Genomic DNA, 27574 nt, shown 5'->3' with positions numbered 1-27574 from the left:
CAAATATTTTTCTGTGAAACTGCACATCCTAAGGATTCCAATAAAACTGGTTTGACATTTTTTCTAATTTTTCTATAATAAGTTATGCATTTTCAAAGTTCAGGTTATTCATTCAAGATTTAAAACATAAAAGGCATGGCACTTTTTCTTGAGGCCCCTAAAGTTTTTCAAACACTCGTAGATAGGTCCCTGAAACTAACGCAGAGGTCCTTGGACAAAACTAAAGGTTCGTAGAAATGCCCTCGCGGCGGCCGGTGGCAAGTCCGGCGAGATTTCGGCAAACTACTGCGCAATCGAGGGAACGAATGGCTTAGGCGCGTGTGTGAGCTCACCTGGAGCAAGTTCGGTGCTGGTGGTGGTGATGGAGCGGGTTCGTTGACAAACAACAGCGGTGGGGATGAAAACCGCAGCGGCGATGAAGAGCTTTCCCGTTCTGGCGCCGGTGAGGATTCTTGTGGGAAACAAGCGGCTCAGGAAGCTTCGCAGGGTTGCACGGAGGTGAAAGGGGGCACTTGCGGGCAGTGGTGTTGCGCGAAATCGAGTTGTCGATGGCAAGGTGCGCGCCGGCGGTGAAGTAGAGGAACGGTCGCGTAGGGAGGGAGCTCTCTAGCAGCTCAAACGCGCCGTATATAGGCCGGGGAGCGTGCGGGGAGCGGGGTGGAGCCAGCAAGCGTGAGAGGTGTGGCCGGAGGGGACTGGGCGAGGAGAGCCGGGTGGCGCCATTGGCTGGCAGCCATGGTTGGCGAGAGGGGATGCGGGAGCTCCGGACGATCCTTCGGTGATTGGGCGCGCGAGATAGGAAGGCTGCGAGAGCGGTTTGCCTTGCGCGTGCATTGGGCAAGCTTCGGGCATGAGTTGTCACGTCTGGACTGCGGTTGGGCAAGGCGGAGCACTCTGGTGGGTGAAGGCGACATGGAGCGCAACGGCGTGCGCGAGGGGCAAAGGCACGACGCGCAACCGGGCAGGGGAGATAGCGTGCAGAGGATAGGGATGTGCTCGCCGCACGGTTGGCTAGCTGCGGTGCCCGTATGCTCTTATCCTGGCCGCAGTTGGGCAAGGCACGGATGCCTATCGGGCAGTGCCACGCGGAGCAAGGTGACACGCCGGGTGCGATTTGCCCCATCTGGCACAAGTGCAGCGCGAGAGGATGAGGTTTGAGTGAAAATTGTGCAAGTTTTTCAATTTAAACTCTACCAACTCCAACTATAAAACTTGTAGTTCAAACTGCACTCTACAAATCCTAGAAAGACATTCGGTAATTTGTGCTGAATTGGAGGTTATTTGATGCCAAAGTTCTTGGGAATGCCGGTTTGCCAGACTTAGCTATTTTCAATTTGGCGCTGATCTGAAGGTTTTAGCCGACTTTGGATCAAATTTTGAACAGGTTCTGTTGAGATTTTGGCCAAGACCTACTGGGTGAAGTTGTAGTTTAGGTTGCATACTCCAACTTTTATAACAGGTTCAGCTTGAGTTCAGTCTCAAATTTAGGAGAAATCATCATGCCAGGTTGAAGACTTTCACTGTTTTAGACTTAGAGCTGATGTGCTGAATTAGAAGTTAATCCTGAGTTTAGGCTAGAAGTTGAAAGGGTTCTGGGGTGATTTAGCCCAAGCTCCAGCTCCAATTAACAAACTTGTTCTCCAAAGTGTACTCTACAACCTTTGTAAAATCTCCAGCTTAAGACTAAGCCTAGAATCTTACATAACCGAAGCTAAACTACTCTAATCAGCTGTATTTTCAGGACTTAGTGATTTTGGAGATGTGTTTGAATTGCTACTGAATTTAAATCTAGTTTTTGAACCTCTTCCTCTCTTGATTAGCCAAAGTACAAAAGCAAGGTTGTTTGTATTACAAAGTTCTACAACTCTTAGATTGACAAAAATTCAAGTTGCTATGTAAAATTTCAAGTTTTGAATTGACCCCAAAATAAGCTCTTAAAGGGCAATTTTAACCTTTCATGTACTACATTAGTGCCTAACCATCCTATCCAAGTTTAAGCAAGGCTAATTTAGATAGGATTGTTACAGACACCACGAGCGACAACCACCAGCAGAAGAGCGAGCGACCCACTGCGGTAGGGCAGGAGGCACCGGCGGCAAGCGGGTCACCCACAGGCCATCCTTGATGAGCAATCGGGGCATGACTGGGGTGAGATGGGGTGAAGGGAGGATGGGGAAGAGGAAGGGAAGGGTAGGTGGGAAGGGGTTAGGATCATGCGCGGCTGCTGGCATCGGCGCCACCGTTGGCACCTAATGGCTCGGGGAGCATGGATTCGGGAAGGTACCCGCCAGAGGAGCCCAAGCTGGCGAAGAGCGACCAACGACCATGGAGTAGGGTGAGGGATGTCTTCCACCGACAAGCACATTGTCCAGGTTGGCCATGTGAACGAGCCCCGTGGCACTAGAACTAGGAGTGGAGCATGACCCCACCAAGGGTGTTGCCTCCACGCCTGCATGCGGTCGCCACCCGGAGACCCCTGTGACCTCCACTAGTGGCGACCCCCGTGGCCACCCTGTGACGGTGCTCGAGAAAAGGATGAGCCTTTGGCAGGAGTCAACCTTCCCTGGCCAGATCCAGGGCCAGTTGGAGGGAGCGCGCCGCGGCATAGGCGGCCGCAGCGGTGTATGGGTTCCCGAGTCCATAGCATGTCGTCCACACGACCCTCGACATGACCCTCGGCCCACCGCCAACCCCTAGCATGGCCCGTCGAAGCCTCAGCTCTGGCGGCAGAGGAGGCATGGAGCGGGGGTGGTGGACCTAGTGGCAGCTGCCCGAGCCGCCACACCTACCCGCGTCCAACACATGCCGCCGTGTTGGCGGTGGCGGAGCGATGTTAGCCCGTGCGACCGGGATTCGGGGGAGGCGTCCAGGCAGTAGGGCCGAAGCCGTGGCACAGCAGGGAAAAGTCGATGGCGCGGAGGAGGGGGGAGCAATGCTCCAAGCCCCAGCGGTGGTGGCAACGGCCACGGGATCTAGGATTGGGGGTTGGGGGATTTAGGAGATAGAGGTGGCCCCGCCAGCAGCCACCTTACCGCTCACTGGGCTTCCGGCTCGTGGCTCTAGCGGCAGCGGAGGCAGGAAGTAGGGGAGGCGGGCCTAGTAGTGGCAAGGTGCGGTGGCCTCTCGGGTCGCCTGTCTTACATGTGAGATGACCCTGGACGGTTTACGATGTTTTCAGAGACCTTATATCATCACAAAACTACTATATAACAGTAAGTGACATTTTTGTTTTGACTTTAGTAGCAACTTTTATGATGTTTAGTATCTTTGTCACTAAATTTGCTCAGATGCAATATTTTATGACATTCCAAGGAAAAAAGTCATAAATTTATGATGTTTTGATATTTGTCATAAAATTTGCGTGATAGTTTTGAAGATTTCTTATAGTGGGTGCATGTGTGTATTCATAGGGTTAAGTGTGTGTGCATGCGTGTATGTGGGCATCTGTGTCAGCGGGTTATAGTAAGAATCGTCGTAGGATGTAGATGTTTTCTTAAATCATCAAGCATATATATCGGTAAAAAGTTGAACAACGGTGACAAATTAGGTATATCAACAACATTTGTGAATAGTGTAGGTACATTAAATTCCTAGTGTCCATGCAATCAACATGCTAATTAGTTCAATTAGTTGCATTTATGTAGTGGACTATGTCAATCCAAATTTGAGTTTTTGACTAAATGCAACATGGGTACTTGAATTTTAATTCATTCCGAGAATTAGTTGCTCTATTGTTTTAGTGGTTGTGATATGCCCATGAATTTTTTTAGGATGTGCGTAGCATGTTTTTCATTAAGAAGAAGAGAGTTACAACAATGCAACTTCAGGAGCGACTCCAAAGTGTAGAGTTACAATAATCACCACCTGCGACCAGCAACAGAAACACAACAACAAAATAGGAAGCCATAGCACCACCACCACACTAAACACGACCTAAGACGACTGAGACCTTTAGGAGATAAGGAAAGCTATAAACACACGCACATCACCGATTGCCTAACAACCAAGAGCCAGTGGAGGTAGAGCGAGGATTTCATGCAAAACGATGCCTCCAAGGGGGAAGCGACGCCAACACGCGTCTGTCCATGGAGGAGCAGCCCAAGTCTTCACTTACGAAAAAACCAAATGGATTTGTTGGTTGCAACAATGCCCCAGCGAGGTAAGCTACGTGAAGGAACGCAACCATTATCGGCACTAGCGAATGCCAGGCAAAGCTTTCACTAAGGCCCCCAAAACCAACTCCACGTAGCAGATCGCCAAGGCCTGCATGAGAGCCAAATCGATGGGATAACAATGAGCAATCCATGGCGACGACAATGAGGAACATCCGTAGGCTAGCGACCGCCATCATGACAACCCAAAAGACATCCAGGGGCAACCATGGTGACCAAAATACGACCAAGGGGAAGACGAGTGGAGCCGAAGCCATCCCTCCTCCCAGCAATACTTGACGATGAAGATTGGGGATGATCCGTAGTAGCAGCAGCCATCGTGGTGTGGCGGCAACCCAAAGCACCATGGGAAGGACGAAGACCCATCCTCCCATCCATGGCACCGAAGAAGATGACTGGAGGAGGTATGGCCCCACGAGCAACAACCATCAGACAAAGAGCGACCAACCTAAGAGCGAGCGACCCACAACGGCAGGGTGGGAGGCACCAGCGGCAAGTGGGTCACCCTCGGATCGTTCTGGATGAGCAACCGGAGCATGACTCAAGTGAGGTGGCGTGAGGGGTGGAGGGGTAGAAGGAAGAGAAAGGAACAACTTTGGAGCTTGCGCTGCCCCGGCTGAAAATCCCCGCAATTGCCCGCCACAGGCCATCGTATCTGATGGACCCTACAGGTGACGAGGCGGGGGAGAGGGAGCGGTGGCGACCTGCGGCGGTGGCACAACCCCTGCACTACCCCGGGGAGGGCAGACCACGCCTGTGGGAGGCAGATCTGGTGACGCCGGACCAGGAAGCGACTATGGCGGCGGCGGCCGCCGCCCGCGTGGATTGGTCCTCGGCGGTGGCGCGCTGCCCCGGCAAGGGCGAGGCCCTGGCAGGGCAGGCTAAACCCACGGCGTGCGGTCCCTCGCGGGAGCAGTGGCATGAATCGGGCTGCTCTGAGTGGATGCGACCAAGCGACGAGGTGAGAGGCACCGAAACCTTGAAGACTTTGACTCGATCACCGAATGACCGTAGAACCACAATCTGGGACTAATCCACACCAAATGGTGCAGCCTAACTGGAAGCCATAGAGGAGGCATTAGGGGACCTCAGAGAGATCTTCTTCACAAGTCCTTGAAGAACAAGGAAGAACAACGATGTGCAAGGCACTTAGTAGCTCGGCTGCAAAACCATATGAGATTATCTATTCATCAAAATTCAACTTTTTTTTCTAGTAGTACATAGGGGTTATTTATACTAGGAGCAACCCTCCTAGATAGGTATGAACTAAACTCTCCATGTTGGAAGGTGGAAGGTCAGGTGGTGAATCATTCAAGAGGTGACCTTTGAGTCCCGTGCGTCTTCTCAGGTTCTGTGCATCTGCTGCATGATGTGCTGGGACTGTGGGGGCTGGTACTATGAGGTAGTAGTGGCTTCATTCTTGGACCTACTCCGAGTTACCCTGCTAGATACATTACTCCTACAAGCTTACTCTTATGGTGCAAGAGGAAGGGTTATCTCCGAACACTTATAAAAATAAAGTCCTGGGTTAGGTAACAGGATTTCATTTGGATAATCGCGGAAGAAAAACACAAGAGACTGGTTCGCATCATGCTTAAGAGTGTGACCTTGAATAATCGCGGAAGAAAAACACAAGAGACTGGTTCGCATCATGCTTAAGAGTGTGACCTTGAATAAGATATGCTTCATCAATGATAGGGTGGGGCATTTGAATGAATGGAATAGGTATGCCATCTAACGCCCAAACTTTTGAAGCAATGCGAGTAATCAAAGAGATACACTCAATAGGACAGGTCATCTTGAAATGTTCTAAGCACTGAGCAATCATAGGCTTAACAGGAGAAACACTATTTTTCTTAACCATGGCATAAAGAATTTTAAGCTCATCATTATGAACAAGCCTAACATCTTCCATAGGGAAAAGTGATAAAGCAAGCCACTTATGCATCAAACTCAAAGTAGGATTATGAATATCTTTGCAATGAGGAGCAAACTTGCAAACAACGACTTGACCAGAAATGCTTGTCCAAAAGGAATGACGATTGAAATCGCAGACAGCTTTGTCAAAGTTGACTACACATTTTCTATGAAACCCAAGAAGTAGACTAAGATTTATCCAACAAAGTTAGTATTCCCTTCCAAAGAAATGAAAGGATATACCATCATTTGGTTCTTTCAAGGTGCATAGGAATTGGATGCTGAGGAGGTGGGAACCTTCCTCAGAAATGGGCATGAAATTATCCCATCCAATTGTATGCCAAACAGTAGTGAAGTCGACGTCCATACCTGTCCTCTCAATGAGCTCTGAGTCGAATTCTTGTGCGTGGGATAAGACTCGGTCCTTGATGAGTGCGTAGGCTTGCAATTCCCGATCTTGATGTAGGTCGAGTGGTGGCCCTTTTACCTCCATGGCTAGTGGTCCGGATTGATCCTCTTGTGGCACGTCCTCCTCCCGCATTAGACTTGGCGTGGAGTGGTGCGTCCTTGCGCTTCCGTGGGGACAACTTGAGCTTGATCCCGTAACCTTCCAGAATGTGCCAAAGAGCTTCCATCCAACTCCTTTCATGGTGGATGGAGCAAAAAGCATGCACACGGGGTTAACGAAATCAAAATGAGCTCTTAATTGTGAGTTGCTCCTCCAAGGTTGGTTGATTCTTGCAGCAAAGAAATTGAGAGAGAGAGAGAGAGAGAGGCTTCTTGCGCTTGAAAACTTTGTGAAAATTTTGAGAGAAAGGTTTGAGCAAGAGTTTTGAGAGAGGAAGAAAGGAGTGGAGTGTGAGTGCAGAGATTCACATCTTTGACCCCTATTTATAGCCAGCAGCTCTCAAATGGTCAATTTTGGACCGGGAGCAATAGCTACTAGCCGTTGGAGGAAGGTGGGCCCGAGCAATGGCCCTCTGGGTTTCGTCAAACTGTTGGGTCGGCTGACCCCTAGGTAGGTCCGCTGGTCCTCCCCTTTGGCAGTAGGCCCCCCAACGGCTATATGACTCATACAGAGGGGCTCAGCCAAAGGTGCTTTGAAATTTTTCTCAAAAATGATTTTTCAGATAGTTTTTATTGGTTTTGGATTTTTAGAAAATTTTATTGAAAAAAGAAAACTAGCTAGAATAAATTCTAGCATGCAAATGCAAGTTTTGGAAATCAAATATGCCATTTGAAAAATCAAATATTAGTGAATCAAAATTTTGAGAATTAAAATATGAGAGAACTACCAATTTACCTTTGGCATGTGATCACCATTTTAAGTCCTTTGAGTGAGACCTTCTCTGTAGCATTTTAGCTCATGGATGGGGCATTCAGTCCAGGAGAAGAAGACACGGATGATTGTTCGTCCATTAGCTTCCATGCCTTCTGGGTTTTCTTTGGAGTTGCGGCTGGAGGTGTGGCTGGTGCCTTCTCAGAAGTAGGGGTTTGTGCTTTCACCTTCCCCTTGTGTCTCTTTGTTGTTTCTCGGCTACTAGGATGCAGACTGAGGTCGATTTGGTAGCATTCCCCTACCGTGGTTTGGAACCTGAATACCTTGTCTTTCCTTCCAATCTGGAGCTAGATTACTTTGGACCCGACATTGATCCTTGCCTTGGCAGCGTGTAGGAATGGTCACCCAAGGATGAGCGGCATTCCCAAGTCACTAGCCGTATCAAGGACCACAAAGTCCACGGGGACAATAGAACCTTGGATTCTTACTGAGTGGTTCTCTACTATCCCTTCGGGGTAGCGAATCATTGAATCAGCTAGCTGCAAGCGTATCATGGTAGGAGAAAGAGTGCGGTAGTTTATTGTGTCAAACATAACCTTAGGCATGATGTTGACACTTGCACCAAGGTCACAGAGGGCTCGTTCAACATGGAAGTCCCATATTGAGCAGCTGATAGTCAGGTACCCTAGTTCTTCGTTCTTGGCTACTGGTTCCTCCATGAGTTTCTTCATTGATGTCTGGGTCTTCCTGCATGGTTAGTAAAGAGTGGGTTCCAAGATGGGTTGCCCCATCTAACGATAACCACACTCACATTTTCTGGTTGCCCCGGGATTTTCCCAAGTTCAAAAATAAGAACAACAACAGCAATTTGGGCTAGTTGTGTTTCTATCATTTTGTTAAAGCTCACTTGATTTTTCAAAGTAGAGGAAAGACTTTACATTTTTACTCTGATGCTTTCCAAAGTTTTATCATTGGCAGCAAGGTTACTAGAAAAAGATTCATTGATTTTAGCTTGGCCAAGAACAAGGTCTTTTAATGAAGGTTGGTTTGAATTGTAATTTGAATTATAATTACCATTATTATTACCTGCTTGGTGTTGGTATTTCTTAATGTTCACAAATAAATTTACAAGCACACGGATATATCGTTGTAGCACTTCACACTTGAGTATTTAGGGTATTGTATTTTCATAGGGAACGGAAGTGTACAGGTCTTCTAGCTAGTTCAACCCAAAGATGACAAGAGGTAGAATGGCCTAGGTAGCGAGGTTGTATAAGGATAGAGATCATGGAAGCGTAACCTTAGAAACTACACGATTACTTCGGAGCAGCAGTTTACACCTAGTCTGCCAAGTGCCTCCGGCCTTTAGCCCTACACCGAACCCGAACGTGGAGGGATACAAAGGACGGACAGGGCTGTCACCACCTGCTGCCTAACTCTCAAACTGTGGGGAAAGGTAGCAAACAAAGGTAACCTCTAGCCTAAACACCACATCTATGCTATCGATTACTACTCTACCGTTGTACCGGATTAACCATCTTTATCAGGAGTCCTCTACTAGTGCATCCGCCGTATGGATGAACAATGAACCCGCAAGTGAATAATAATGAAAGTGTAGTCTTTCCAAGGAACTCACCACCATAGACGAACTTGGATACTTACTCAAGTGGATCGTATCCAACAAGGTACAAATCTAGGAAGGTTGCCGACAAATCCGGGACTCCTTCGGACTACATCCTCAACCACTCCCAATCCTATGCTACCGAAGTAGCTCTTGTGGTGGAGGCCCTCTCTTCTCTTGTGTGTCTTGGTGTGTTGTGGGTGGTGAATGGAGGAGAAGGGTCCTTATATAGTGGAGAGGTGCCTTGGGGTAGTCGAGGACCTCCTCATGATCCTAGGGAATATTCTCCTCTATTCCCTCCTTCCCGGTCCAGTACATATTCAACGCGCCAACCCCACGCAACCTCCATAGGGAGATTCAGAGGGAGCGACATGAGGAGGATGGGCGCGGAACGAGCCTAGAGTGGTTTGGCCGAACTGGGGGTTCAGCCGAACCCCCGGGGTTGCCCCTTGTATTGCCTTTCATCTGAGACATTGTCTTGTGGGCCCTCAAGTGGGTTCATAGGGTTTGGTGCGAACTTATGTTGATTTCCCCCTATTTGTGGGCCCTTGGTCCGTGTGCTTCCCTCTGATTTGTCAAGGGTGTGTTTCTTTGCACCTTGAGTGTGTTTTGAGCATGTTTATCCCCGTGTGCATATGTGATCTCCTATATACAGTGATTCACCAAAGCTTGTGAAAATAGTTAGAATTAAACCCCTATCTCTATTTTGGTGTTTGTTATCCAACTGTTCTTTATAGGAGTTGATGGTTATATTTTGGTAATAAGGATCATCAAAAACACCCCCACACTTTGCCCTTTGCTTGTCCTCGAGTAAAGGTTGAAGGACTAAGGTGGAACATCTCCTCATCTGGTATAGCGCTTGCATATAAGTTATTCCAAGCCTCACGTGTACTTGCGAACTTTGAAGTGTCTACCACACTATTTTGGGTGGTTGAAAAATGGAATGGATTGGAATCAAGTTGCCTTAACTTCTCCTGTGCAGATAACTTGGGTTTTTGAAAGTTTTTCAAATCAAAACATAGCCTTGCTCCTCGAATGATTCTCTCAGATGGCTCAATGTGTATGGTTCCTTACCAAGGTGTTGGTTTGCCTCTTTTCTTCCTACTTCTAATAAGGTTTTTGTGGAGCTCAAGGTAGGGGATGAAAAGGAAGCATACTTGTATAACATATATTACAAAGTGAAAACCGGATCCAAGGAGAAGCAAATCATACAATCTGATCAAGATGTGCAAGTGTGTGAAAATTTGTGGACTTTTGGTTTGAACCCCCTTTTGCACAACTCTCTCTTTGGTTTTATATCTTTTTGAATATGGGCTATCTTTATTTTCTTTTTCTTTAGCTTGGACCTTCATATGTCCAACTCTTTTTTTTCTTTTCAACTCATGCTTTTTGAGCATGTACTTTTTTTTCTTTTCTTCTTTTTGCATAGCCCGTATCTTTTTGCAAAGGTAATTGGAATGAGTCATAATACATACAGAGTATTTATTTGATGGATGGATGGATGGCATGTTTTGTGCAACTTCTAGTGTAGAAGTCGGCATATGAAGGTGGAGTGTACGTGATCTTGATCATAAATGTATGAAAAGTTTCTCACACAGGTCACAATAGTTTGGTAGAGCTCAAAGCAAAAACAAGTAGCATATGTATAAGGTTTTCAATGAGATCAACATATGGCTTTGGTAGGAATTTATCAAATCATTGAGGAGCCAAGATATATATACATATATATATATATATTTGTAAGATAAAAGTCCCAAGCATTTTGCTTGAAGAAGCAAAGGTTTCTTTCATCATACCATATCTCATTCATCAACTACTTAGATGAGATGCTTTCCTTACGATAAATTGTTCACAAGTATAAGGAATATAGGCGAGGAATAAAGAATATGCAGGCCAACCATAGGAAAGGCATGTTCAACATGAGGATATAGCAAGGTTCATTAATTTTAATTTTATAGAGCGATATAAAATTTGTTTAAACTCAAGAACTTAGGAAGTTTGAGGGTAGTGTTGCACAAACCATCATTTTAGGATGAAGAGGCAGACGAGGGGAGTCAGAGATGGGTCGGTTGATCCAGAGGTTTGACCGATCCTCTTTAAATCCATATGTCTTACTCTTCTGCTCGCTGGACCATCTGATGTTTGTGCACATGTTGGTGGGAGATCTTGAATAAGTTTGAGTTTGGTAGCTTGAGAGATTTCCCCCACACTTATTCTTGTAACTGTTTTTATTCAACAAAAGAACAAAGGTGGAAACAAGCAACTCTGCTGGTTTTAAATACCAGGTAGTCCAAATTTTATTGAATAAAGGCACATGAAGTGTTTGAAGCGCCTAAATTTCTTTTTGTTAAATTTGTCTTTATTTTATTTATTTTTATTTTCTTTTTATCATGGCCAACTGAGCATGGTGGGTAACTTAGCAGGGTGAAAACATGGGGAAAGGATGCATAAGGTTTGGGATACTTATGTGACAGATCTTCCCAAGCTCAGAACAGAGTCCAAAAGTTAAGATTGCAATACAGCTTTGCATTTATTCTGCTTGGTTCCTCGTGCATCTTTCTCCCTATTGGGCCAAGGGGCATATGTAGAAGTGTTGGAGTTATTGTATTCTGCTCCTTAGTTATCATTTTATTCCCTGCAAAATGTTAGTGGACAACAAATTCTCTAGAGATGCTAAAGAGTTTTGAAAAAGCTTTCATTGTTGCCCTCAAGGTTAGTTGTCCACATCCACGCTTCAAAAAATGTTTTGCTAGAATTCATAATTCAAGTGGCATGGATCCCAAAATGCTGGCCGTCACTTTATTTCATCATATAATTTTTTCAAGAGATTTTTCATTTCAAAAATGGTTTTTGTTAACTTTTTTCTTTTTGAAATTTTATTGTTCACAAAATTTTTATCTTTTTATCATAACTCAAACAAGGCTGAGATAAAATTGTATGAACATAACAAAGGGGCATTTGGCAGTATACTCAGAATGCACCTTGAAAGGGAATCTGTACCTTCTTTGCATGTTGTGCGATTTTTGTTGAAGTGTATCCCAAGCCTTGGTTTATCTCCAGTATGAATTGAACTTGAAGACTTACTCATCTATGTGAAATCTTCCGTGCAGGGATTAGTCCACAAAAGATATACATCCAATATCTATGATAGTATTAACTCAATGGTTCACTTATCAAACTCAACAAAATGTCTTATTTAATTAAAGAAGACTATTTTAACCTAGGCACCATGCTTAATTTAAAAAAAACTATGGATGTACTTCATGAAAACACCCAAACCAGAGCATACGAAAATAAACAAAGGAAGCATGAATTTGTATGATCAAGCTATACTCACACATAGATAATAATGAGAAAATGATCGGTGACCTTTGGGTTACCTTTCACATACCTAGCTGACCTTACTAGCAGCATATGAGGATGGATGCTTTGTGATTGCTGCAGCAGCGTCATGGGTCTCATGGTTGTTGGTGACTCTTCCATTGAAGGCACTTGACCATGCTAGCTTGGGTAGGCAAAACGGCTAGGTCTCACATTAGCCTAGTGTGCAGGAACCATGGGCCTTGGTGGCATGATCTATTAGCATGGTGCTGTAGGATTGGAGGCGCAAAGTACATCTCATCTTGTGCATGTGAGCAAGTTCCAAATGAAGTGGAGTAGCAAAAGGTCTGGAAAGGCAAAGGAGCATTCTTCTTGCTCGTATGCGCGTAGGAGCTGCTACAGCGGAGGTATGCAGAGCCGGGCTGGATGGAGCCTAAGCCAAGGCTTGCATGCATACGCGAGAGCAAGGATATGTGGAGCCAAGAAGCAAAATGATATTTATCAAGGTGCAATGCCATTGCTTGAAGGCACGCTCGTAGTGCAGCCTTTGATCCATGTGGAGCTCGCCGACTTTCTCTTGCTGTCTTCTTCTCCTATATTTTTGTTTTTTCTTTTTTCATCTTTCTTCTTTTCTATTCTTTTCTTTTTTTCATCCTTTCTTCTACTTTATTTTCATCTCTCTTTTTTTCTTTTTTTATGGCAAGACAGAACTAACACCATCTTCGGTACGGATGGATCCTGTTGCCAGGTGCTCACCAATCCACCCCCCCCACACACACTTGGACTTTTGTGTCTCACAATATCAAAAATCAAGTGTGTGTTGGAGTCGCCTTCAGAGTGCATTCCATCACCAAAGGGTACCAAGTTCTGTTAATGAAGCTCCCATATTTTCGGGCACAGCATGACCCTCATTCTTTTGAATCTCAACTTGAAATGGTTAGCGACCAAAGATACCCAAAGGTGCATACTATCCTAACAACATATTCTTGCTTTTATTATTTATAAGAAAGGATAATCCGGGCCATCTCCCGGCAGTACTTTGTCTATGGTCACAAGCTCGACCATGGGGAATCTTCACATTGCAACTACAAATAGTGGTGTCATTCCCAGTTTTACCACCATTTATTGATTTATCATCAAAGTTCAGGCTGCAAGGTTAGTGCCATAGTGCAACCATGAGATTTGCAATATTATGATAAAGCAGAAGCACGAACAATCGTTTATTCTAGCTTCGAGAAAAGAATGCCATAAATGGTTGTACGACCTATAGTGCCTTGGCACAATGGACGACGAATCTCGGAGAGGATGAGGATGATTCTTGTGATTAATGGGATAAATATTCATGCTCATGGAGTAGGTAACATGATCTCTGGTAAGGATAGCTCAAGAATGTCCATGACCCCTAGTGATGTGAGAGTGAAACTCTTGTAGGCCAAATGGAATCATCCGAGCGAGAGTGATGAGGGACATGAGTTTCTTTTAACTCATCCCCTCCTTAGGTGGAAGGCCTTGCTTTCAAAGGTGAATGTGGGGGCAAAGCAATCCAACCCAAGCTTCCAATAGAAGTTCATTTAATAAGAATTGCAAACGTAACTTCTATTGGGCCTTGTTTGGTAATCGAGGGTGAAGATGTGAGTTTGAATCACTCAATTTGATCGACATAGCCCACATGATCAGTTGACCTAGAAAGAATGAACCCAACAGATGAAGGTCAATATCAGAGGTATATTTCTTAGTGTATATGAAACACGTCGGCTGTTACCTTGAAATGGGGGGTATAAAGGGATTCTTACGGCAATTTCCCTAAAAGAAAGGTTGTGGAAGGTGGATGAAAAGTTTTTTTTTAAAAGAAGAACATCCCACCTTTCTCAACTATCTCTCCTTGAGGGATTTTTCTGAAAAGAAGGTAGGAGAGGGAACGACGTAGGTTTAGGGGAAGGTTCTATCCAAGATTCTTTTGAATGAAGGCTATGGACAAAAGAAGGTTCCATCCTTAATTGGACATCCAGCTTTCTTTGATTCGGAGCATCTAAGAGACAGTTCTCTACAAGATGTCCGATCAAGATATCGAAGTTTTGGACTTCGAAGACATGAAAGTCTAGGGCAGCCTTGACATCCCTATGCCTATAGACATGCTCTATAAGATCCCAAACCCATAGGAGATCTGCTGAGGAGCTCTGGAAGGTTTTGTTGATTGGTGCTAATGGCTCGTCTCCCAAAAAGGTCAACGCCAAGGAGCTAGAAATGATGTTGGCACCGATAGTGGGATTATAGAGAGCATCCACCTCCGTCCCTCATATAATGCATTGAATGATTAAGGAAGGGGAGCTGATCTAGAGAACTTCTGATGATAGCCCTAGCTCCCTTAACAACTCTTTGCTCATAACCCTCGCTGACTCAGACGTGGTATCCCTAAGAAAATTGGCTCTGAAGGATATATAGGAGTAGTAGAGACTAGTGGTTTCTATTTGGCTAAAAAGCTAGGACGAGGTTCATAGCAAGAAGTTGTGGTGGGGTTTGGAAAAGGAGGTGGCTCAAAGAACTCACCCTTCGGAGTATAAAATTTTTGAAATGATAGTGGCTCCATGCTAACAAAGGGATAAAAGATAGAGAAACATAAAATAAAAGGACACACATGTGAACTAGGCTGAAAGACAATTACAGCTACTGTTCCTTGGCAACGATGCTAGAAATGCTTGTTGGTATTTCTTAACATTCACGAATAAATTTGCAAGCACACAGATATACCATTGTAGCACTTCACCCGTGAGTATTCAGGGTATCGTATTTTATTAGTGAATGGAAGTGTAAGGGTCTTCTAGCTAGTTCAACCCAAAGACGACAAGAGGTAGAGTGGCCTGGGTAGCAAGGTTGTCTAAGGATAGAGATCATGGAAGTGTAAGCTTAGCTACTCTATGCTTACTTCGGAGCACCGGTTTACACCTGGTCTGCTAAGTGCCTCCGGCCTTTAGCCCTACACTGAACCCGAACGTGGAGGGATACAAAGGATGGACAGGGCTGTCACCACCTGCTGCCTAACTCTCAAACTGTGGGGAAAGGTAGCAAACAAAGGTAACCTCTAGCCTAAACACCACATCTATGCTATCGATTACTACTCTACCGTTGTACCGGATTATCCATCTTTATCAGGAGTCCTCTACTAGTGCATCCGCCGTATGGATGAACAATGAACCCGCAAGCGAATAATAATGAAAGTGTAGTCTTTCCAAGGAACTCACCATCATAGACGAACTTGGATACTTACTCAAGTGGATCACATCTAATGAGGAACAAGCCGAGGAAGGTCACTGACAAACCCGGGACTCCTCCTCCGGACTACATTCTCACTCACTCCCTATCCTATGCTACTGAAGTAGCTCTTATGGTGGAGTCCCTCTCTTCTCTTGTGTGTCTTGGTGTGTTGTGGGTGGTGAATGGAGGATAGGGGTCTTTTTATAGTGGATAGGTGCCTTAGGGGAGTGTTGTGATAAGCAAAGGGTTACGGTGTCCATATTTTTATCCCAATCTTTCACAGTACCAACAGGCAGCTAATATAGGGCGTGTTTGGCACGGCTCCACTCCATAACTCTAGCGACTCCAGCAAAAAATCCAGCCAAACACGTCAACTCCAAAACTCCATGGAGCTGTAGTGCAAATGGGGCTGGAGTTTTGGAGTACCCCTTTTGCTGCTCCAAAACATCCTCTTTTGAACCTCCTCGTGGAGTTGGTGGGTAATTACCCACCACTACCACTGATTACACAAAAATAATGCTTCATTCTTTCTGTTTGCGTCGCGCCTCTATTTCTTTTCATTCTCGCGTGACTAGTCGCCTGCCCGCGCCTGTACCTGCGCTGGCGGCTAGGGTTGCGCCGTAGCCCCTGGCAGTTGCCGGAGACCAGCCGTCCACCCCCGCTAGAGGCCGGACGAGCCCTGCCACCAGGCGCCCTAGGCCTGACGCCGGGCCGCCCGCCCGCCTAGCTCCGCCCGGCCGCATAGCTCCGCCTCCCGCCGCGTCTGCACGAGGCCCGCCGCTGAAGCCCGCCGCCGGCCGCAGGGCCCCGCCGCCGAAGCCCCAACGCTGGCCGTCGTGTCCCGCCGCCGAAGCCCGCCGTCGGCCGCAGTGCCCTACCACCGAAGCCCTGAGGCCGGCCGTCTCGCCCCACCGCCGAAGCCCGCCACCGACTGCAGCGCCCCACCGTCGGCCGCCGCGCCCCACCACTGAAGGGCGCCGTTGGCCGCAGCGCCCCGCCGCCGGCCGGAGCGCCCCGCCATCGTAGGCTGCCGCCGGCCGCATCGCCCAACCGCTAGCCGCAGAGGCCCGCCACCAGCGTTCAGAGGAGATACCCCACCGCCCGTTCAGAAGGTATGGACCCAATTAGTTTTGGCTGCATTAGTAACAGTTAATATATTATGAACTTTTACTTATATCATACTATGCCACTTACAAAAATCAACCGAGGTTCGCAGTTACCATGTCAGTGATCGTATTTTTTTAAGTAAATTAGAGGCCATGGCTCTTACTACATGTACATGTCATTTGTCAATCTATTTTGCACTTCCCTCGTAAAAGAGTAAAAAAAAATCTAGATTGCACTTAGCTGGCTCGGATTCGAGTCAACATGTTTATTTAAAAAAAATGAAAAGCTAGATGTATTGTATATCTTCCCAAATGGGTTAAATCGGTACGTGCCTATCTTGGACTTGAAACAGCTACATTATCTCTAATCTCTTTTACTGTTTATATGAGATTACCGAGAATGTGAGATTAGTAGGAATAAATTGATTTGTTAGGTAACTGAAGTTGTTAATTGGTAAATGAAACGACAATGAGAATGTGAATGTGACTGAAATTAGGATGTTCTAATTAGGTAAATTGGATAGTACCAATGTTGTAGATTAATGGTTTCTAATATGACATTTGTGAGTTGGATAGATGCCTGAAATTGATTGGAACTCAGAGAATACTCGGGTGTTGTGTATGTTATTTGCCGAACAAGTTGGAAAAGAAAATTGGCCAAACACACACTTGAATGTACTTGGGTATGCTGAGGTTGAGAAAGGGTTCAAAGAAAGGACTGGAATAGTGGTTACGAAGGCTCAGATCAAGAACAAATGGAACAAGTTAAAGGAAGATTTCAAGGCATGGAAGAAACTAATACTGAGGCAAACAGGGACTGGTTGAGATTGTTGGGATACGAGGTAGGCTACACTAGCGCAAATCAAAATTTCTACCGCGTATAACCAGGAAGAACTGCCGTATAAGGATCACGGGATTACCACTCGACGCACTACTAGTGCGGAAGATGTAGATATGCGTCGATGCAGTGAAGACGATCACGTAGTCGTACGTAGTCGATCAACGTAGTCGTACGTAGTCGATCACGTCACGTCCAGCAGCTCCTCCACGTGCAGCAAGATCGCCTCCGGTGCCGCGGCTCGTCGTCGGCTCGTCGTGGCTCGTCGATGGCTCGTCCAAGTGCTGCAGGCGCAACACCTCCAAGGTATCCACACGTGAAGGGAGGAAGCGTCGCAAGCCGGACTGCTAGATCCGCGAGTTGCAATAGGCGAGGGCGTGGGAGGCACGGCAGGTGTGTTTCGCCAAAAGGTGTGAACCCTAGGGCGCCCCCACCCCTCTATTTATAGAGGTTCCTGACGGGCCTCTGGATCTGAGGCCTATTAGTACTTCTAAACCTAATCCAACTCGGATTAGATCCGAATTGGACTTCCAGCCCCTTAAGTGTGTGACCCTATGGGTTCCGATACGCATAGACATGGCCCGAGTACTCCTACTCGGCCCAGTAGTCGGTAGCAGCCTCTAGCAAGACGTGCCAACTCCTATACGCACACGAAGATCATATCAGACGAACCATCACAACATAATATACATACTATTCCCTTTGCCTCACGATATTTGGTCTAGCTTCAAGCCGACCGCTCTTTCTCGATCCTGTGATTCGGAATCCCTTTTGTAGGTTAACTCTTAACCGTACGTAGGGGCCTAGAGATATCACTCTCAATCAGAGAGGGGCAAATCCCATCTTGATTGACCATGTCTCATAGCATGCTTCTTGACAAACCCGAAAGCTACCTTTATAACTACCCTGTTACGGCGTAGCGTTTGATAGTCCCTAAGTAGGTCGATCCACATCTAGAATACATGCGACAATCTCAGGTCTAAGGACAAAGCGTATATGTTGTTTAAAGAGAGAACTACTTCTCGTGTTGGGTCAGTCCTAGCACATGTCTCCACATGTGTCCACATTATTAGTTCAACATCTCCATGTCCATGACTTGTGAAACATAGTCATCAACTAATACATGTGCTAGTCTAATCATGGATACAAATGGAATATCATCATCTCTATGATTGCCTCTAGGGCATACCTCCAACAGTCTCCCACTTGCACTAGAGTCAATCTAGAAGGTACCTAATACCCATAGCTCTTACATGCGCATCATGCTTAGCCTGCGGGAGTGGTTTTGTCAACGGATCAGAAATGTTCAGATCCGTGTGTATTTTACATATCTTGATCTCACCCCGGTTAACGAAGTCTCGAATGAGATGAAATCGCCGCATTACGTGTTTGTTCTTCTGGTGGTTCCTTGGCTCCTTTGCTTGCGCAATTGCCCCATTGTTATCACAGTAGAGATTCAATGGGCTGGACGCATTCGGGAACACACCAAGCTCAATGAGGAAATTCCTTATCCAAACACCTTCCTTCACGGCTTCCAAAGCCGCAATGTACTCGGCTTCTGTCGTAGAATCGGCCACCGTCTCCTGCTTGGAACTCTTCCAACTAACAGCACCACCATTTAGCATGAACACAAATCCTGATTGTGACTTTGAATCATCTCTGTCGGTTTGGAAACTAGCATCGGTGTAACCTGTTACAACGAGCTCCTCCTCACCTTCATAGACGAGGAACATATCTTTAGTCCTTCTCAAGTACTTAAGAATGTTTTTCACCGTTGTCCAGTGACTCTCACCTGGATCAGATTGGTGTCTGCTGGTCATACTTAGCGCATATGAAACATCTGGGCGAGTACTTATCATTGCATACATGATAGATCCAATAGCCGAGGCATATGGCACTCTACTCATGCGATCCCGCTCATCAGCAGTCAAAGGACACTGAGTCTTGCTGAGATGTATGCCATGTGACATAGGCAAGAACCCTTTCTTTGCCTCTTCCATGCTGAACCGCTTCAACACTTTGTCAATGTAAGTATCTTGGCTTAAACCTATAAGCCTTCTCGATCTATCTCTATAGATCTTAATGCCCAGAATATATGCCGCTTCCCCTAAGTCCTTCATCGAAAAACTATTTTTCAGTGAAGTCTTTACGGACTCAAGCATAGGAATGTTATTTCCAATCAGTAATATATCATCCACATATAAGATTAGAAATACTACAGAGCTCCCACTAACCTTCTTGTAAACACAAGACTCTTCTTCGTTCTTGGTGAAGTCAAACCCTTTGACCACTTCATCAAAACGAATGTTCCAACTCCTAGATGCTTGCTTCAATCCATAAATGGATCTTTGAAGCTTGCATACCTTTCCAACATTTTTCGGATCGACAAAACCCTCGGGCTGTATCATATACACGTCCTCAGTTAGGTTTCCATTCAGGAAAGCTGTTTTGACATCCATCTGCCATATCTCATAATCGAAATATGCAGCTATAGCTAGAATAATCCGAATGGACTTAAGCATCACTACGGGCGAGAAGGTCTCGTCGTAGTCAACTCCTTGAAGTTGTCAAAAACCTTTTGCGACAAGTCGTGCTTTATAGATGTGAACATTTCCATCCATGTCCTTTTTCTTCTTATAGATCCACTTGCACTCTATGGCTTTAACACCATCAGGCGGGTCAACCAAGTTCCAAACTTGATTGTCTCCCATGGACTCTATTTCGGATTGCATGGCATTCTGCCATTTTTCGGAGTCTGGGTCCATCATTGCTTCTGCATATGTCGCAGGCTCATCATTGTCCAACAATAATATTTCCCGCATTTCGCGGAGCCTTGCCGACCTTCGTGGTTGTGGCGGTGCTTCTCTTGCCATGGGTATCTCAACTTGTTCTGCTACGTTAGCATCACTCATTGATTCTTGCCCGATCGGCTCATCTTGAACTTCTTCAAGATGCACTGTCTTTCCACTCTTTTCTCCTTTGAGAAACTCTTTCTCTAGGAAAACCCCGTTCCGAGCGACAAACACTTTGCCTTCTGATCGGTTGTAGAAATAATATCCCAAAGTTTCCTTTGGATATCCCACGAAAATGCACTTATCCGACTTGGGTGTGATCTTGTCCGACTGAAGTCGCTTGACAAATACTTCACATCCCCAAATCTTTAGAAAAGACAAACTAGGAACCTTTCCAGTCCATATCTCATATGGTGTCTTAATTACGGATTTAGATGGTACCCTATTAAGTGTGAAAGCTGCTGTTTCTAGAGCGTATCCCCAAAATGACAACGGTAGGTCCGACTGGCTCATCATTGATCGAACCATGTCTAACAAAGTTCGATTACATCGCTCGGACACACCGTTTCTCTGAGGTGTTCCAGGCGGTGTAAGTTGTGGAACAATTCCGCAACTCTTTAGATGATTGCTGAACTCGTGGCTCAAATACTCGCCTCCACGATCAGATCGTAAGGCCTTAATTTTCTTGCCACGCTGATTTTCAACTTCATTCTGAAATTCCTTGAACTTTTCAAAGGTTTCAGACTTGTGCCTCATCAAGTAGACATAGCCATATCTACTAAAATCATCAGTGAAAGTTATGAAGTATTGGAATCCTCCTCTAGCCGTCGTGCTCATTGGTCTGCATACATCACTATGTACGAGTTCCAACAAGTCTACTGCTCTCTCAGGAAATCCTGTGAAAGGCATCTTGGTCATCTTGCCTAGCAAGCAAGCCTAACATGTCTCGTATGATTCAAAATCAAACGAAGTTAGAAGTCCATCAGAATGGAGCTTCTTCATGCGCTTTTCACTTATATGACCCAAACGACAATGCCACAAGTAGGTAGGACTCAAATCATTAGGCCGAGGCCTTTTAGCACTTACATTACAGACAGGTGAACCATCAAGATTTAAAACAAATAATCCATTCACAATGGGTGCAAAAGCCATAAACATATTATTCTTAGAGATCACACAACCATTGTTTTCACTCACTAATGAATAACCATCCTTCATCAAGCATGAAGGAGATAAAATGTTTCGACTTAAACTAGGAACAAAATAACAATTATTCAACTCCATAATAAATCCTGATGGGAGGTGGAGTTGCATCGTCCCGACGGTCAAAGCAGCAACTCTTGCATTATTGCCCACGCGGAAATCAACTTCTCCTCTTTCCACGCTTCTACTTCTTATCATTCCCTGCATCGAATTGGAAATATGAGCAACCGATCCGGTATCAAATACCCAAGAATTAATAATTGTATCAACGAGAAATATGTTGTCTATAACATTAACAACAAGCGTACCTGAGGTAGAAGTACTCTTACTTCCGCCATTCTTCAAGGAAGCTAGGTACTGCTTGCAGTTTCTCTTCCAGTGACCAAGTTCATGACAGTAAAAGCACTCTTTGTATGGAGCAGGTCCAGGTCTAGCTTTAACCTTGGGCGGTGGGTTTGGCTTGGATGTTCCAGCCTTGCCCTTCTTCTTCCAAGAATTGCCCTTCTTCTTAAAGCTGGGCTTGTTCTGTATCGCCATCACATGGCTGGTACTAGCGCTTTTCTTGATGTCAGCCTCTGCTGTCTTGAGCATACCACACTGTTCATTCAAACCCTTCTCCGTCCCATGCATATGGTAGTTCGAGATGAAGTTCCCATAGCTAGGCGGAAGAGATGAAAGAATGAAATCAGTGGCCAACTCTTGGCCCAGTGGGAAGCCTAGCTTCTCCAACCGTTGAGTGTAACCAACCATCTTGATTACGTGTGGTCCTACTGCTGCGCCTTCTGCTAGCTTGCTCTCAACAAAGGCCTTAGACACATTGAACCTTTCAGTCCTGGCCTGTGTTTGGAACATGTCTCTAAGCGCCACGATCATATCGTGCGCCTCATGGTTTGTTTCGAACTGCATCTGCAGCTCGGGTTCCATGCAAGCAAGCATAAGGCAGCATACTTCGAGGTTAGCATCACATGCTTTCTTGTAAGCATTCTTAGCAGCAGCGGGTGCATCATCAGCAGGTTCTTCTGGTAGTGGGTTGTCTAGAACATCTTCCTTTTTCTCAGCCCTGAGAACAATTCTCAGGTTACGGATCCAATCCGAGTAGTTTGTTCCATTCAACTTGTCCTTCTCAAGGACCGAACGCAAAGCAAACGATGTGGTGGTGTTGCTAGGTGCCATTTAATCTACAAGAAAAGTAATGCAAAATACACTAAGACAAACGTATCCATGATAGAGCAAATTACATTAAACTATTTTAACAGAATCTACTCCCACTAAAATCAATATCCCTCTATTGAAACTTAGTGATTCAGGATCCACAACTAACAAGTTTACTAGTGAGCTTTAGCATCACCGCTAGCAAACGAGGTAGATCGGTAAGCAACTTTTGCTAATCATATCACATATGACTCCTGTTGTTGGGTGACATCTCGATGTCTCGGCGCCCAACCTTTATGCCCCAAGGTCCTTAACCGTTAAGATAACCTTGTTAAGCAAACCAACCCTTATGCGTGTAAGTGTCCGACACAAACCCGTCTAGTCAAGGAAAACTAGTGGCACCCTAATTTCATAGACTCACCACTAATTGTACAAGACATGGGACGGTGCAAGTTTTAGTTGGGAGGACATACTAACTTAAACTTTGTGAGGGATCGTTCTACTTCTAACATCACAACATGCAGAAAGTAAAACATAAACAAAATAGCATTCACACAGCTTGTGACACAGTATGGCCCATTTTCATATGGTGATCTCCATCTCCATAGAACCTGTTCACCATGGTGATCTCCATCTCCATGTTCCATGTGCGCCATCCTCCTGGTGATGAGTCCTCCAAGAACTAGAGCATGCTATTACGCCTAATAGCTAGTAAAGAATCTAGTAATGAAGATTACATAGTTGCTTGGATCATCACAGATTGGTACGCAGACCATTAAATACAATAAAGTGACAACACATATGGCTCCTGCCGTGTTGCCGTACGCGCGACACGCAGGTCATGAATGAGTTACACACATGCATCACATACACAAGGGGGCCATACTGATCACAAGATACATACATACATCCTGCAAAACAGAGTTAGGCGTCCTAACGTTCCAAACTTCGGAGGCCCAAAACTCCATCTTCCAAGCCGAATTTGGGAAATCTAATTTCGCCAAAAATGGCAAAGCGGTTGAATTTCATGTGTAACTTTTTCTGTAGATCAATTTTCATAGAAAATTCGCCCCATTCCGAGATCGTACCGAAAAGTTACGACTGATTTATCAAAGCATACGCATACGGCAAAAATCCCGACCCCGGCAGTAGATCCCATCTACTATTGCACATCTAATACGCCTGGCGTATGACCCTGGATTTCGATTTGACCAATCATATTGATCTTCCCTCACTGCAACTGGATTTACGTGTATCACTTAACTCCGATGGCGGAAACCGACCGGTAGGAGTATGTTGTTACACTACCATTGCAGCAAGGGCACGAAAACAGGACATAGATCAAACGGAAAACTTGCATATCTCCATATGCACACATCCCGAATCCAAAACTAAGCAGCTACGGCTCTTGATACCACTGTTGGGATATGAGGTAGGCTACACTAGTGCAAATCAAAATTTCTACCGCGTATAACCAGGAAGAACTGTCGTATAAGGATCACGGGATTACCACTCGACGCACTACTGGTGCGGAAGATGTAGATATGCGTCGATGCAGTGAAGACGATCACGTAGTCGTACGTAGTCGATCAACGTAGTCGTACGTAGTCGATCACGTCACGTCCAGCAGCTCCTCCACGTGCAGCAAGATCGCCTCCGGTGCCGCGGCTCGTCGTCGGCTCGTCGTGGCTCGTCGATGGCTCGTCCAAGTGCTGCAGGCGCAACACCTATAAGGTATCCACACGTGCAGGGAGGAAGCGTCACAAGCCGGACTGCTAGATCCGCGAGTTGCAACAGGCGAGGGCGTGGGAGGCACGGCAGGTATGTTTCGCCAAAAGGTGTGAACCCTAGGGCACCCCCACCCCTCTATTTATAGAGGTTCCTGACGGGCCTCTGGATCCGAGGCCCATTAGTACTTCTAAACCTAATCCAACTCGGATCAGATCCGAATTGGGCTTCCAGCCCCTTAAGTGTGTGACCCTATGGGTTCGGATACGCATAGACATGGCCCGAGTACTCCTACTCGGCCCAATAGTCGGTAGCGGCCTCTAGCAAGACGTGCCAACTCCTATACGCACACGAAGATCATATCAGATGAACCATCACAACATAATATACATGCTATTCCCTTTGCCTCACGATATTTGGTCTAGCTTCAAGCCGACCGCTCTTTCTCGATCCTGTGATTCGGAATCCCTTTATAGGTTAACTCTTAACCGTACGTAGGGGCCCAGAGATATCACTCTCAATCAGAGAGGGGCAAATCCCATCTTGATTGACCATGTCTCATAGCATGCTTCTTGACAAACCCGAAAACTACCTTTATAACTACCCTGTTACGGCGTAGCGTTTGATAGTCCCTAAGTAGGTCGATCCACATCTAGAATACATGCGACAATCTCAGGTCTAAGGACAAAGCGTATATGTTGTTTAAAGAGAGAACTACTTCTCATGTTGGGTCAGTCCTAGCACATGTCTCCACATGTGTCCACATTATTAGTTCAACATCTCCATGTCCATGACTTGTGAAACATAGTCATCAACTAATACATGTGCTAGTCTAATATTCATGTGTGTCCTCACATGAACTCCGACTAGGGACAACTTTAGAATAACCATACAAGTAAAGAGTTTCACATACAATTCACATAATTGCAAATCAATTCAAGTAGCCTTCAATGGATATTCAATGAACACAACATACAAATCATCGATACAAATGGAATATCATCATCTCTATGATTGCCTCTAGGGCATACCTCCAACAGAGATCCTATAAAGAAGACTATAGCTATGGATGACGAATGGTGGAAAAAAGCTAGAGCTGTAAGTTGGTTCAAGTTTGATGATATATTTGTTTTGCATATGTCGATTTTGTTGGTAATGCTTATAATAATACTATTATTTTTCTTATTTAAGGACATTCCGGGTTGTGGAAAGTTCAAAAAGAAGGGTCTTGAGAATGAAGATGAATTAGCTAAGTGTTTTTCTGACATCACTACTATTGGTATTGATCATTGGTCTCCTCATGTTGTGAATGCTGAAGCACGAGAAAATGTTGAGGAGACACAAGATGAGAAAATCAATTGTGAGCCGCAGGATGATGAATTCATTCCGAATACACAAGAGGAGGATATTGGTATTACTCCTCCACCTGTGAGTGGCAAAAGATTGGCAAGGCCTATTGATAGAAGTGGCAAGAAGGCGAAGTCTGGAAATGCACTCCTAATTCAAGAAGCAGTAACAAGTATGGCAAGTTCAGCCAATGAATATGTTTCTAAGAGACATGGAAAATATTCTATTGATGAAGTGATGGAGGTTGTGATTGCTTGTGGGCCCGGCTATGATAGCAATGAACATTACATGGCGTTTGAACTGTTTGTGAAGAAGGAGCAAAGGGAGATGTTCATGACCTTGCCTACTAATGAGATTAGGTTCAATTGGCTTAGGAGGAAGTACAAGAATAAATATGAAAAGTAGAAATTGGCTTAGTGAGAGTGATGTCATTTGTGTATGCTACTATTTTATTTTTGTCGCATGTGTGGTACATTTTATTTTATTGCATTTTATTTATGTATGACAGTTGTATCTTACATTTTGTTTATGTCAATGTTCACAGATGTCTTCAAGTGAGTCTGATGAATCTAGTGAGTCTGATGGTGAATTTTTTTAAAAAATGGTTGAGAGCTGTGGTAAGCTAGCACAAAGTTATCATGACTCATATATGGATAAGGCACCGCCGAGGTTTATATTTTCACAACAAAGTGGAATGGGATGGCTGATGGAGATGGTAAACACTCCAGGGGAGTGCCATCGAATGCTTCGGATGAATGAGGTTATTTTTCAGGATCTTCATGATGTGTTGGTTGAGAGGTACGGATTAAAACCATCGAAGCACGTGAATACTTATGAAATGTTGGCCATTTTTCTATTGACATGTGGTGGGTGTGAGTCAAATAGAAGGGGACAAAATAAGTTCAAACACTCAGGTGAAACCATTCGTAGAAAATTTCATGAAGTTCTAGATTGTGTGGTTGCCATGGCACAAGATTTCTTGAGACCAACAGATCCTAATTTTCGCAATGTGCACAAGAGGATTAGGAATGACAAGAGAGCATATCCACACTTTAAGGATTGCATTGGTGCACTTGATGGAACCCATATTCGTGTGTATTTATCACCTAAAGAACAAGTGAGATACATTGGTAAGACTAGAATTGCAACTCAAAATGTGCTTGCCGTTTGTGATTTTGATATGCGCTTCACCTATGTGGCTGCGGGTCAACCGGGTTCTTTGCATGACACTAGTGTATTGTACCATGCATTGGAAGCATATGTAAATATCTTCCCACATCCTCCTCAAGGTAAAGATTTTTTTCTTATGTTCCTTTTCATATTTGTATGCACAAACTTATCTTATTTTACATATGTGTAGGCAAGTACTATGTTGTAGACGCGGGCTATCCTAATCGTCTGGGGTACCTCGCTCCATACAAGGGTGAAAGGTACCACTTACCCGAGTGGCATCGAGGTATGGAACCAAATACTCCAAAAGAGATGTTCAACTGTATACACTCATCTGTTCGTAATGTTATTGAGCGCTCATTTGGAGTATTAAAAATGAAGTGGCAAATCCTTTACAAGATGCCCAGTTGTTCAATGGTCACACAAAAGAAATTGTTGTTGCTACTATGGTTCTACACAATTTCATACGTGAACATGCTAGCGTTGATGTGGACTTTGCTAATTTTGATAGAGATCCTACCTACATGCCTACTATTCCGGAAAGATACAACAAGTATGCCGTGTCTCAACATGCCTCTAATGGATCAACTTCGGAATCAAGCTTTGTGACTATGGATACCTTTCGTGATAGTATGGCTACATCAACTGCCCTAACATGGAATTAGTGCAATGATTA

General features: G+C 45.1%; 1 protein-coding gene across 1 annotated transcript; it reads left to right on the top strand.

Moving 5' to 3' along the window:
- The first annotated feature begins 17244 nt into the window (after positions 1-17244).
- On the top strand, positions 17245-26133 carry LOC117848388 (L10-interacting MYB domain-containing protein-like). Its single transcript, XM_034729772.1, has 3 exons — positions 17245-17458; positions 25463-25479; positions 25573-26133. Exons 1-3 carry the CDS (start codon positions 17245-17247, stop codon positions 26131-26133), a joined length of 792 nt encoding a protein of 263 aa, XP_034585663.1.
- Positions 26134-27574: the final 1441 nt, after the last annotated feature.

Source organism: Setaria viridis, chromosome 3, assembly GCF_005286985.2.
Source record: "Setaria viridis chromosome 3, Setaria_viridis_v4.0, whole genome shotgun sequence".
NCBI lineage: Eukaryota > Viridiplantae > Streptophyta > Magnoliopsida > Poales > Poaceae > Setaria > Setaria viridis.
Note: the sequence above shows the minus strand (reverse complement) of the source record. Positions and strands in the feature narration are given on the sequence as shown.

What these genes read in the sequence shown, in the direction of transcription:
- LOC117848388 (XM_034729772.1), top strand. Translation starts at nt 17,245, where the DNA reads ATGCCTGAAATTGATTGGAACTCAGAGAATACTCGGGTGTTGTGTATG.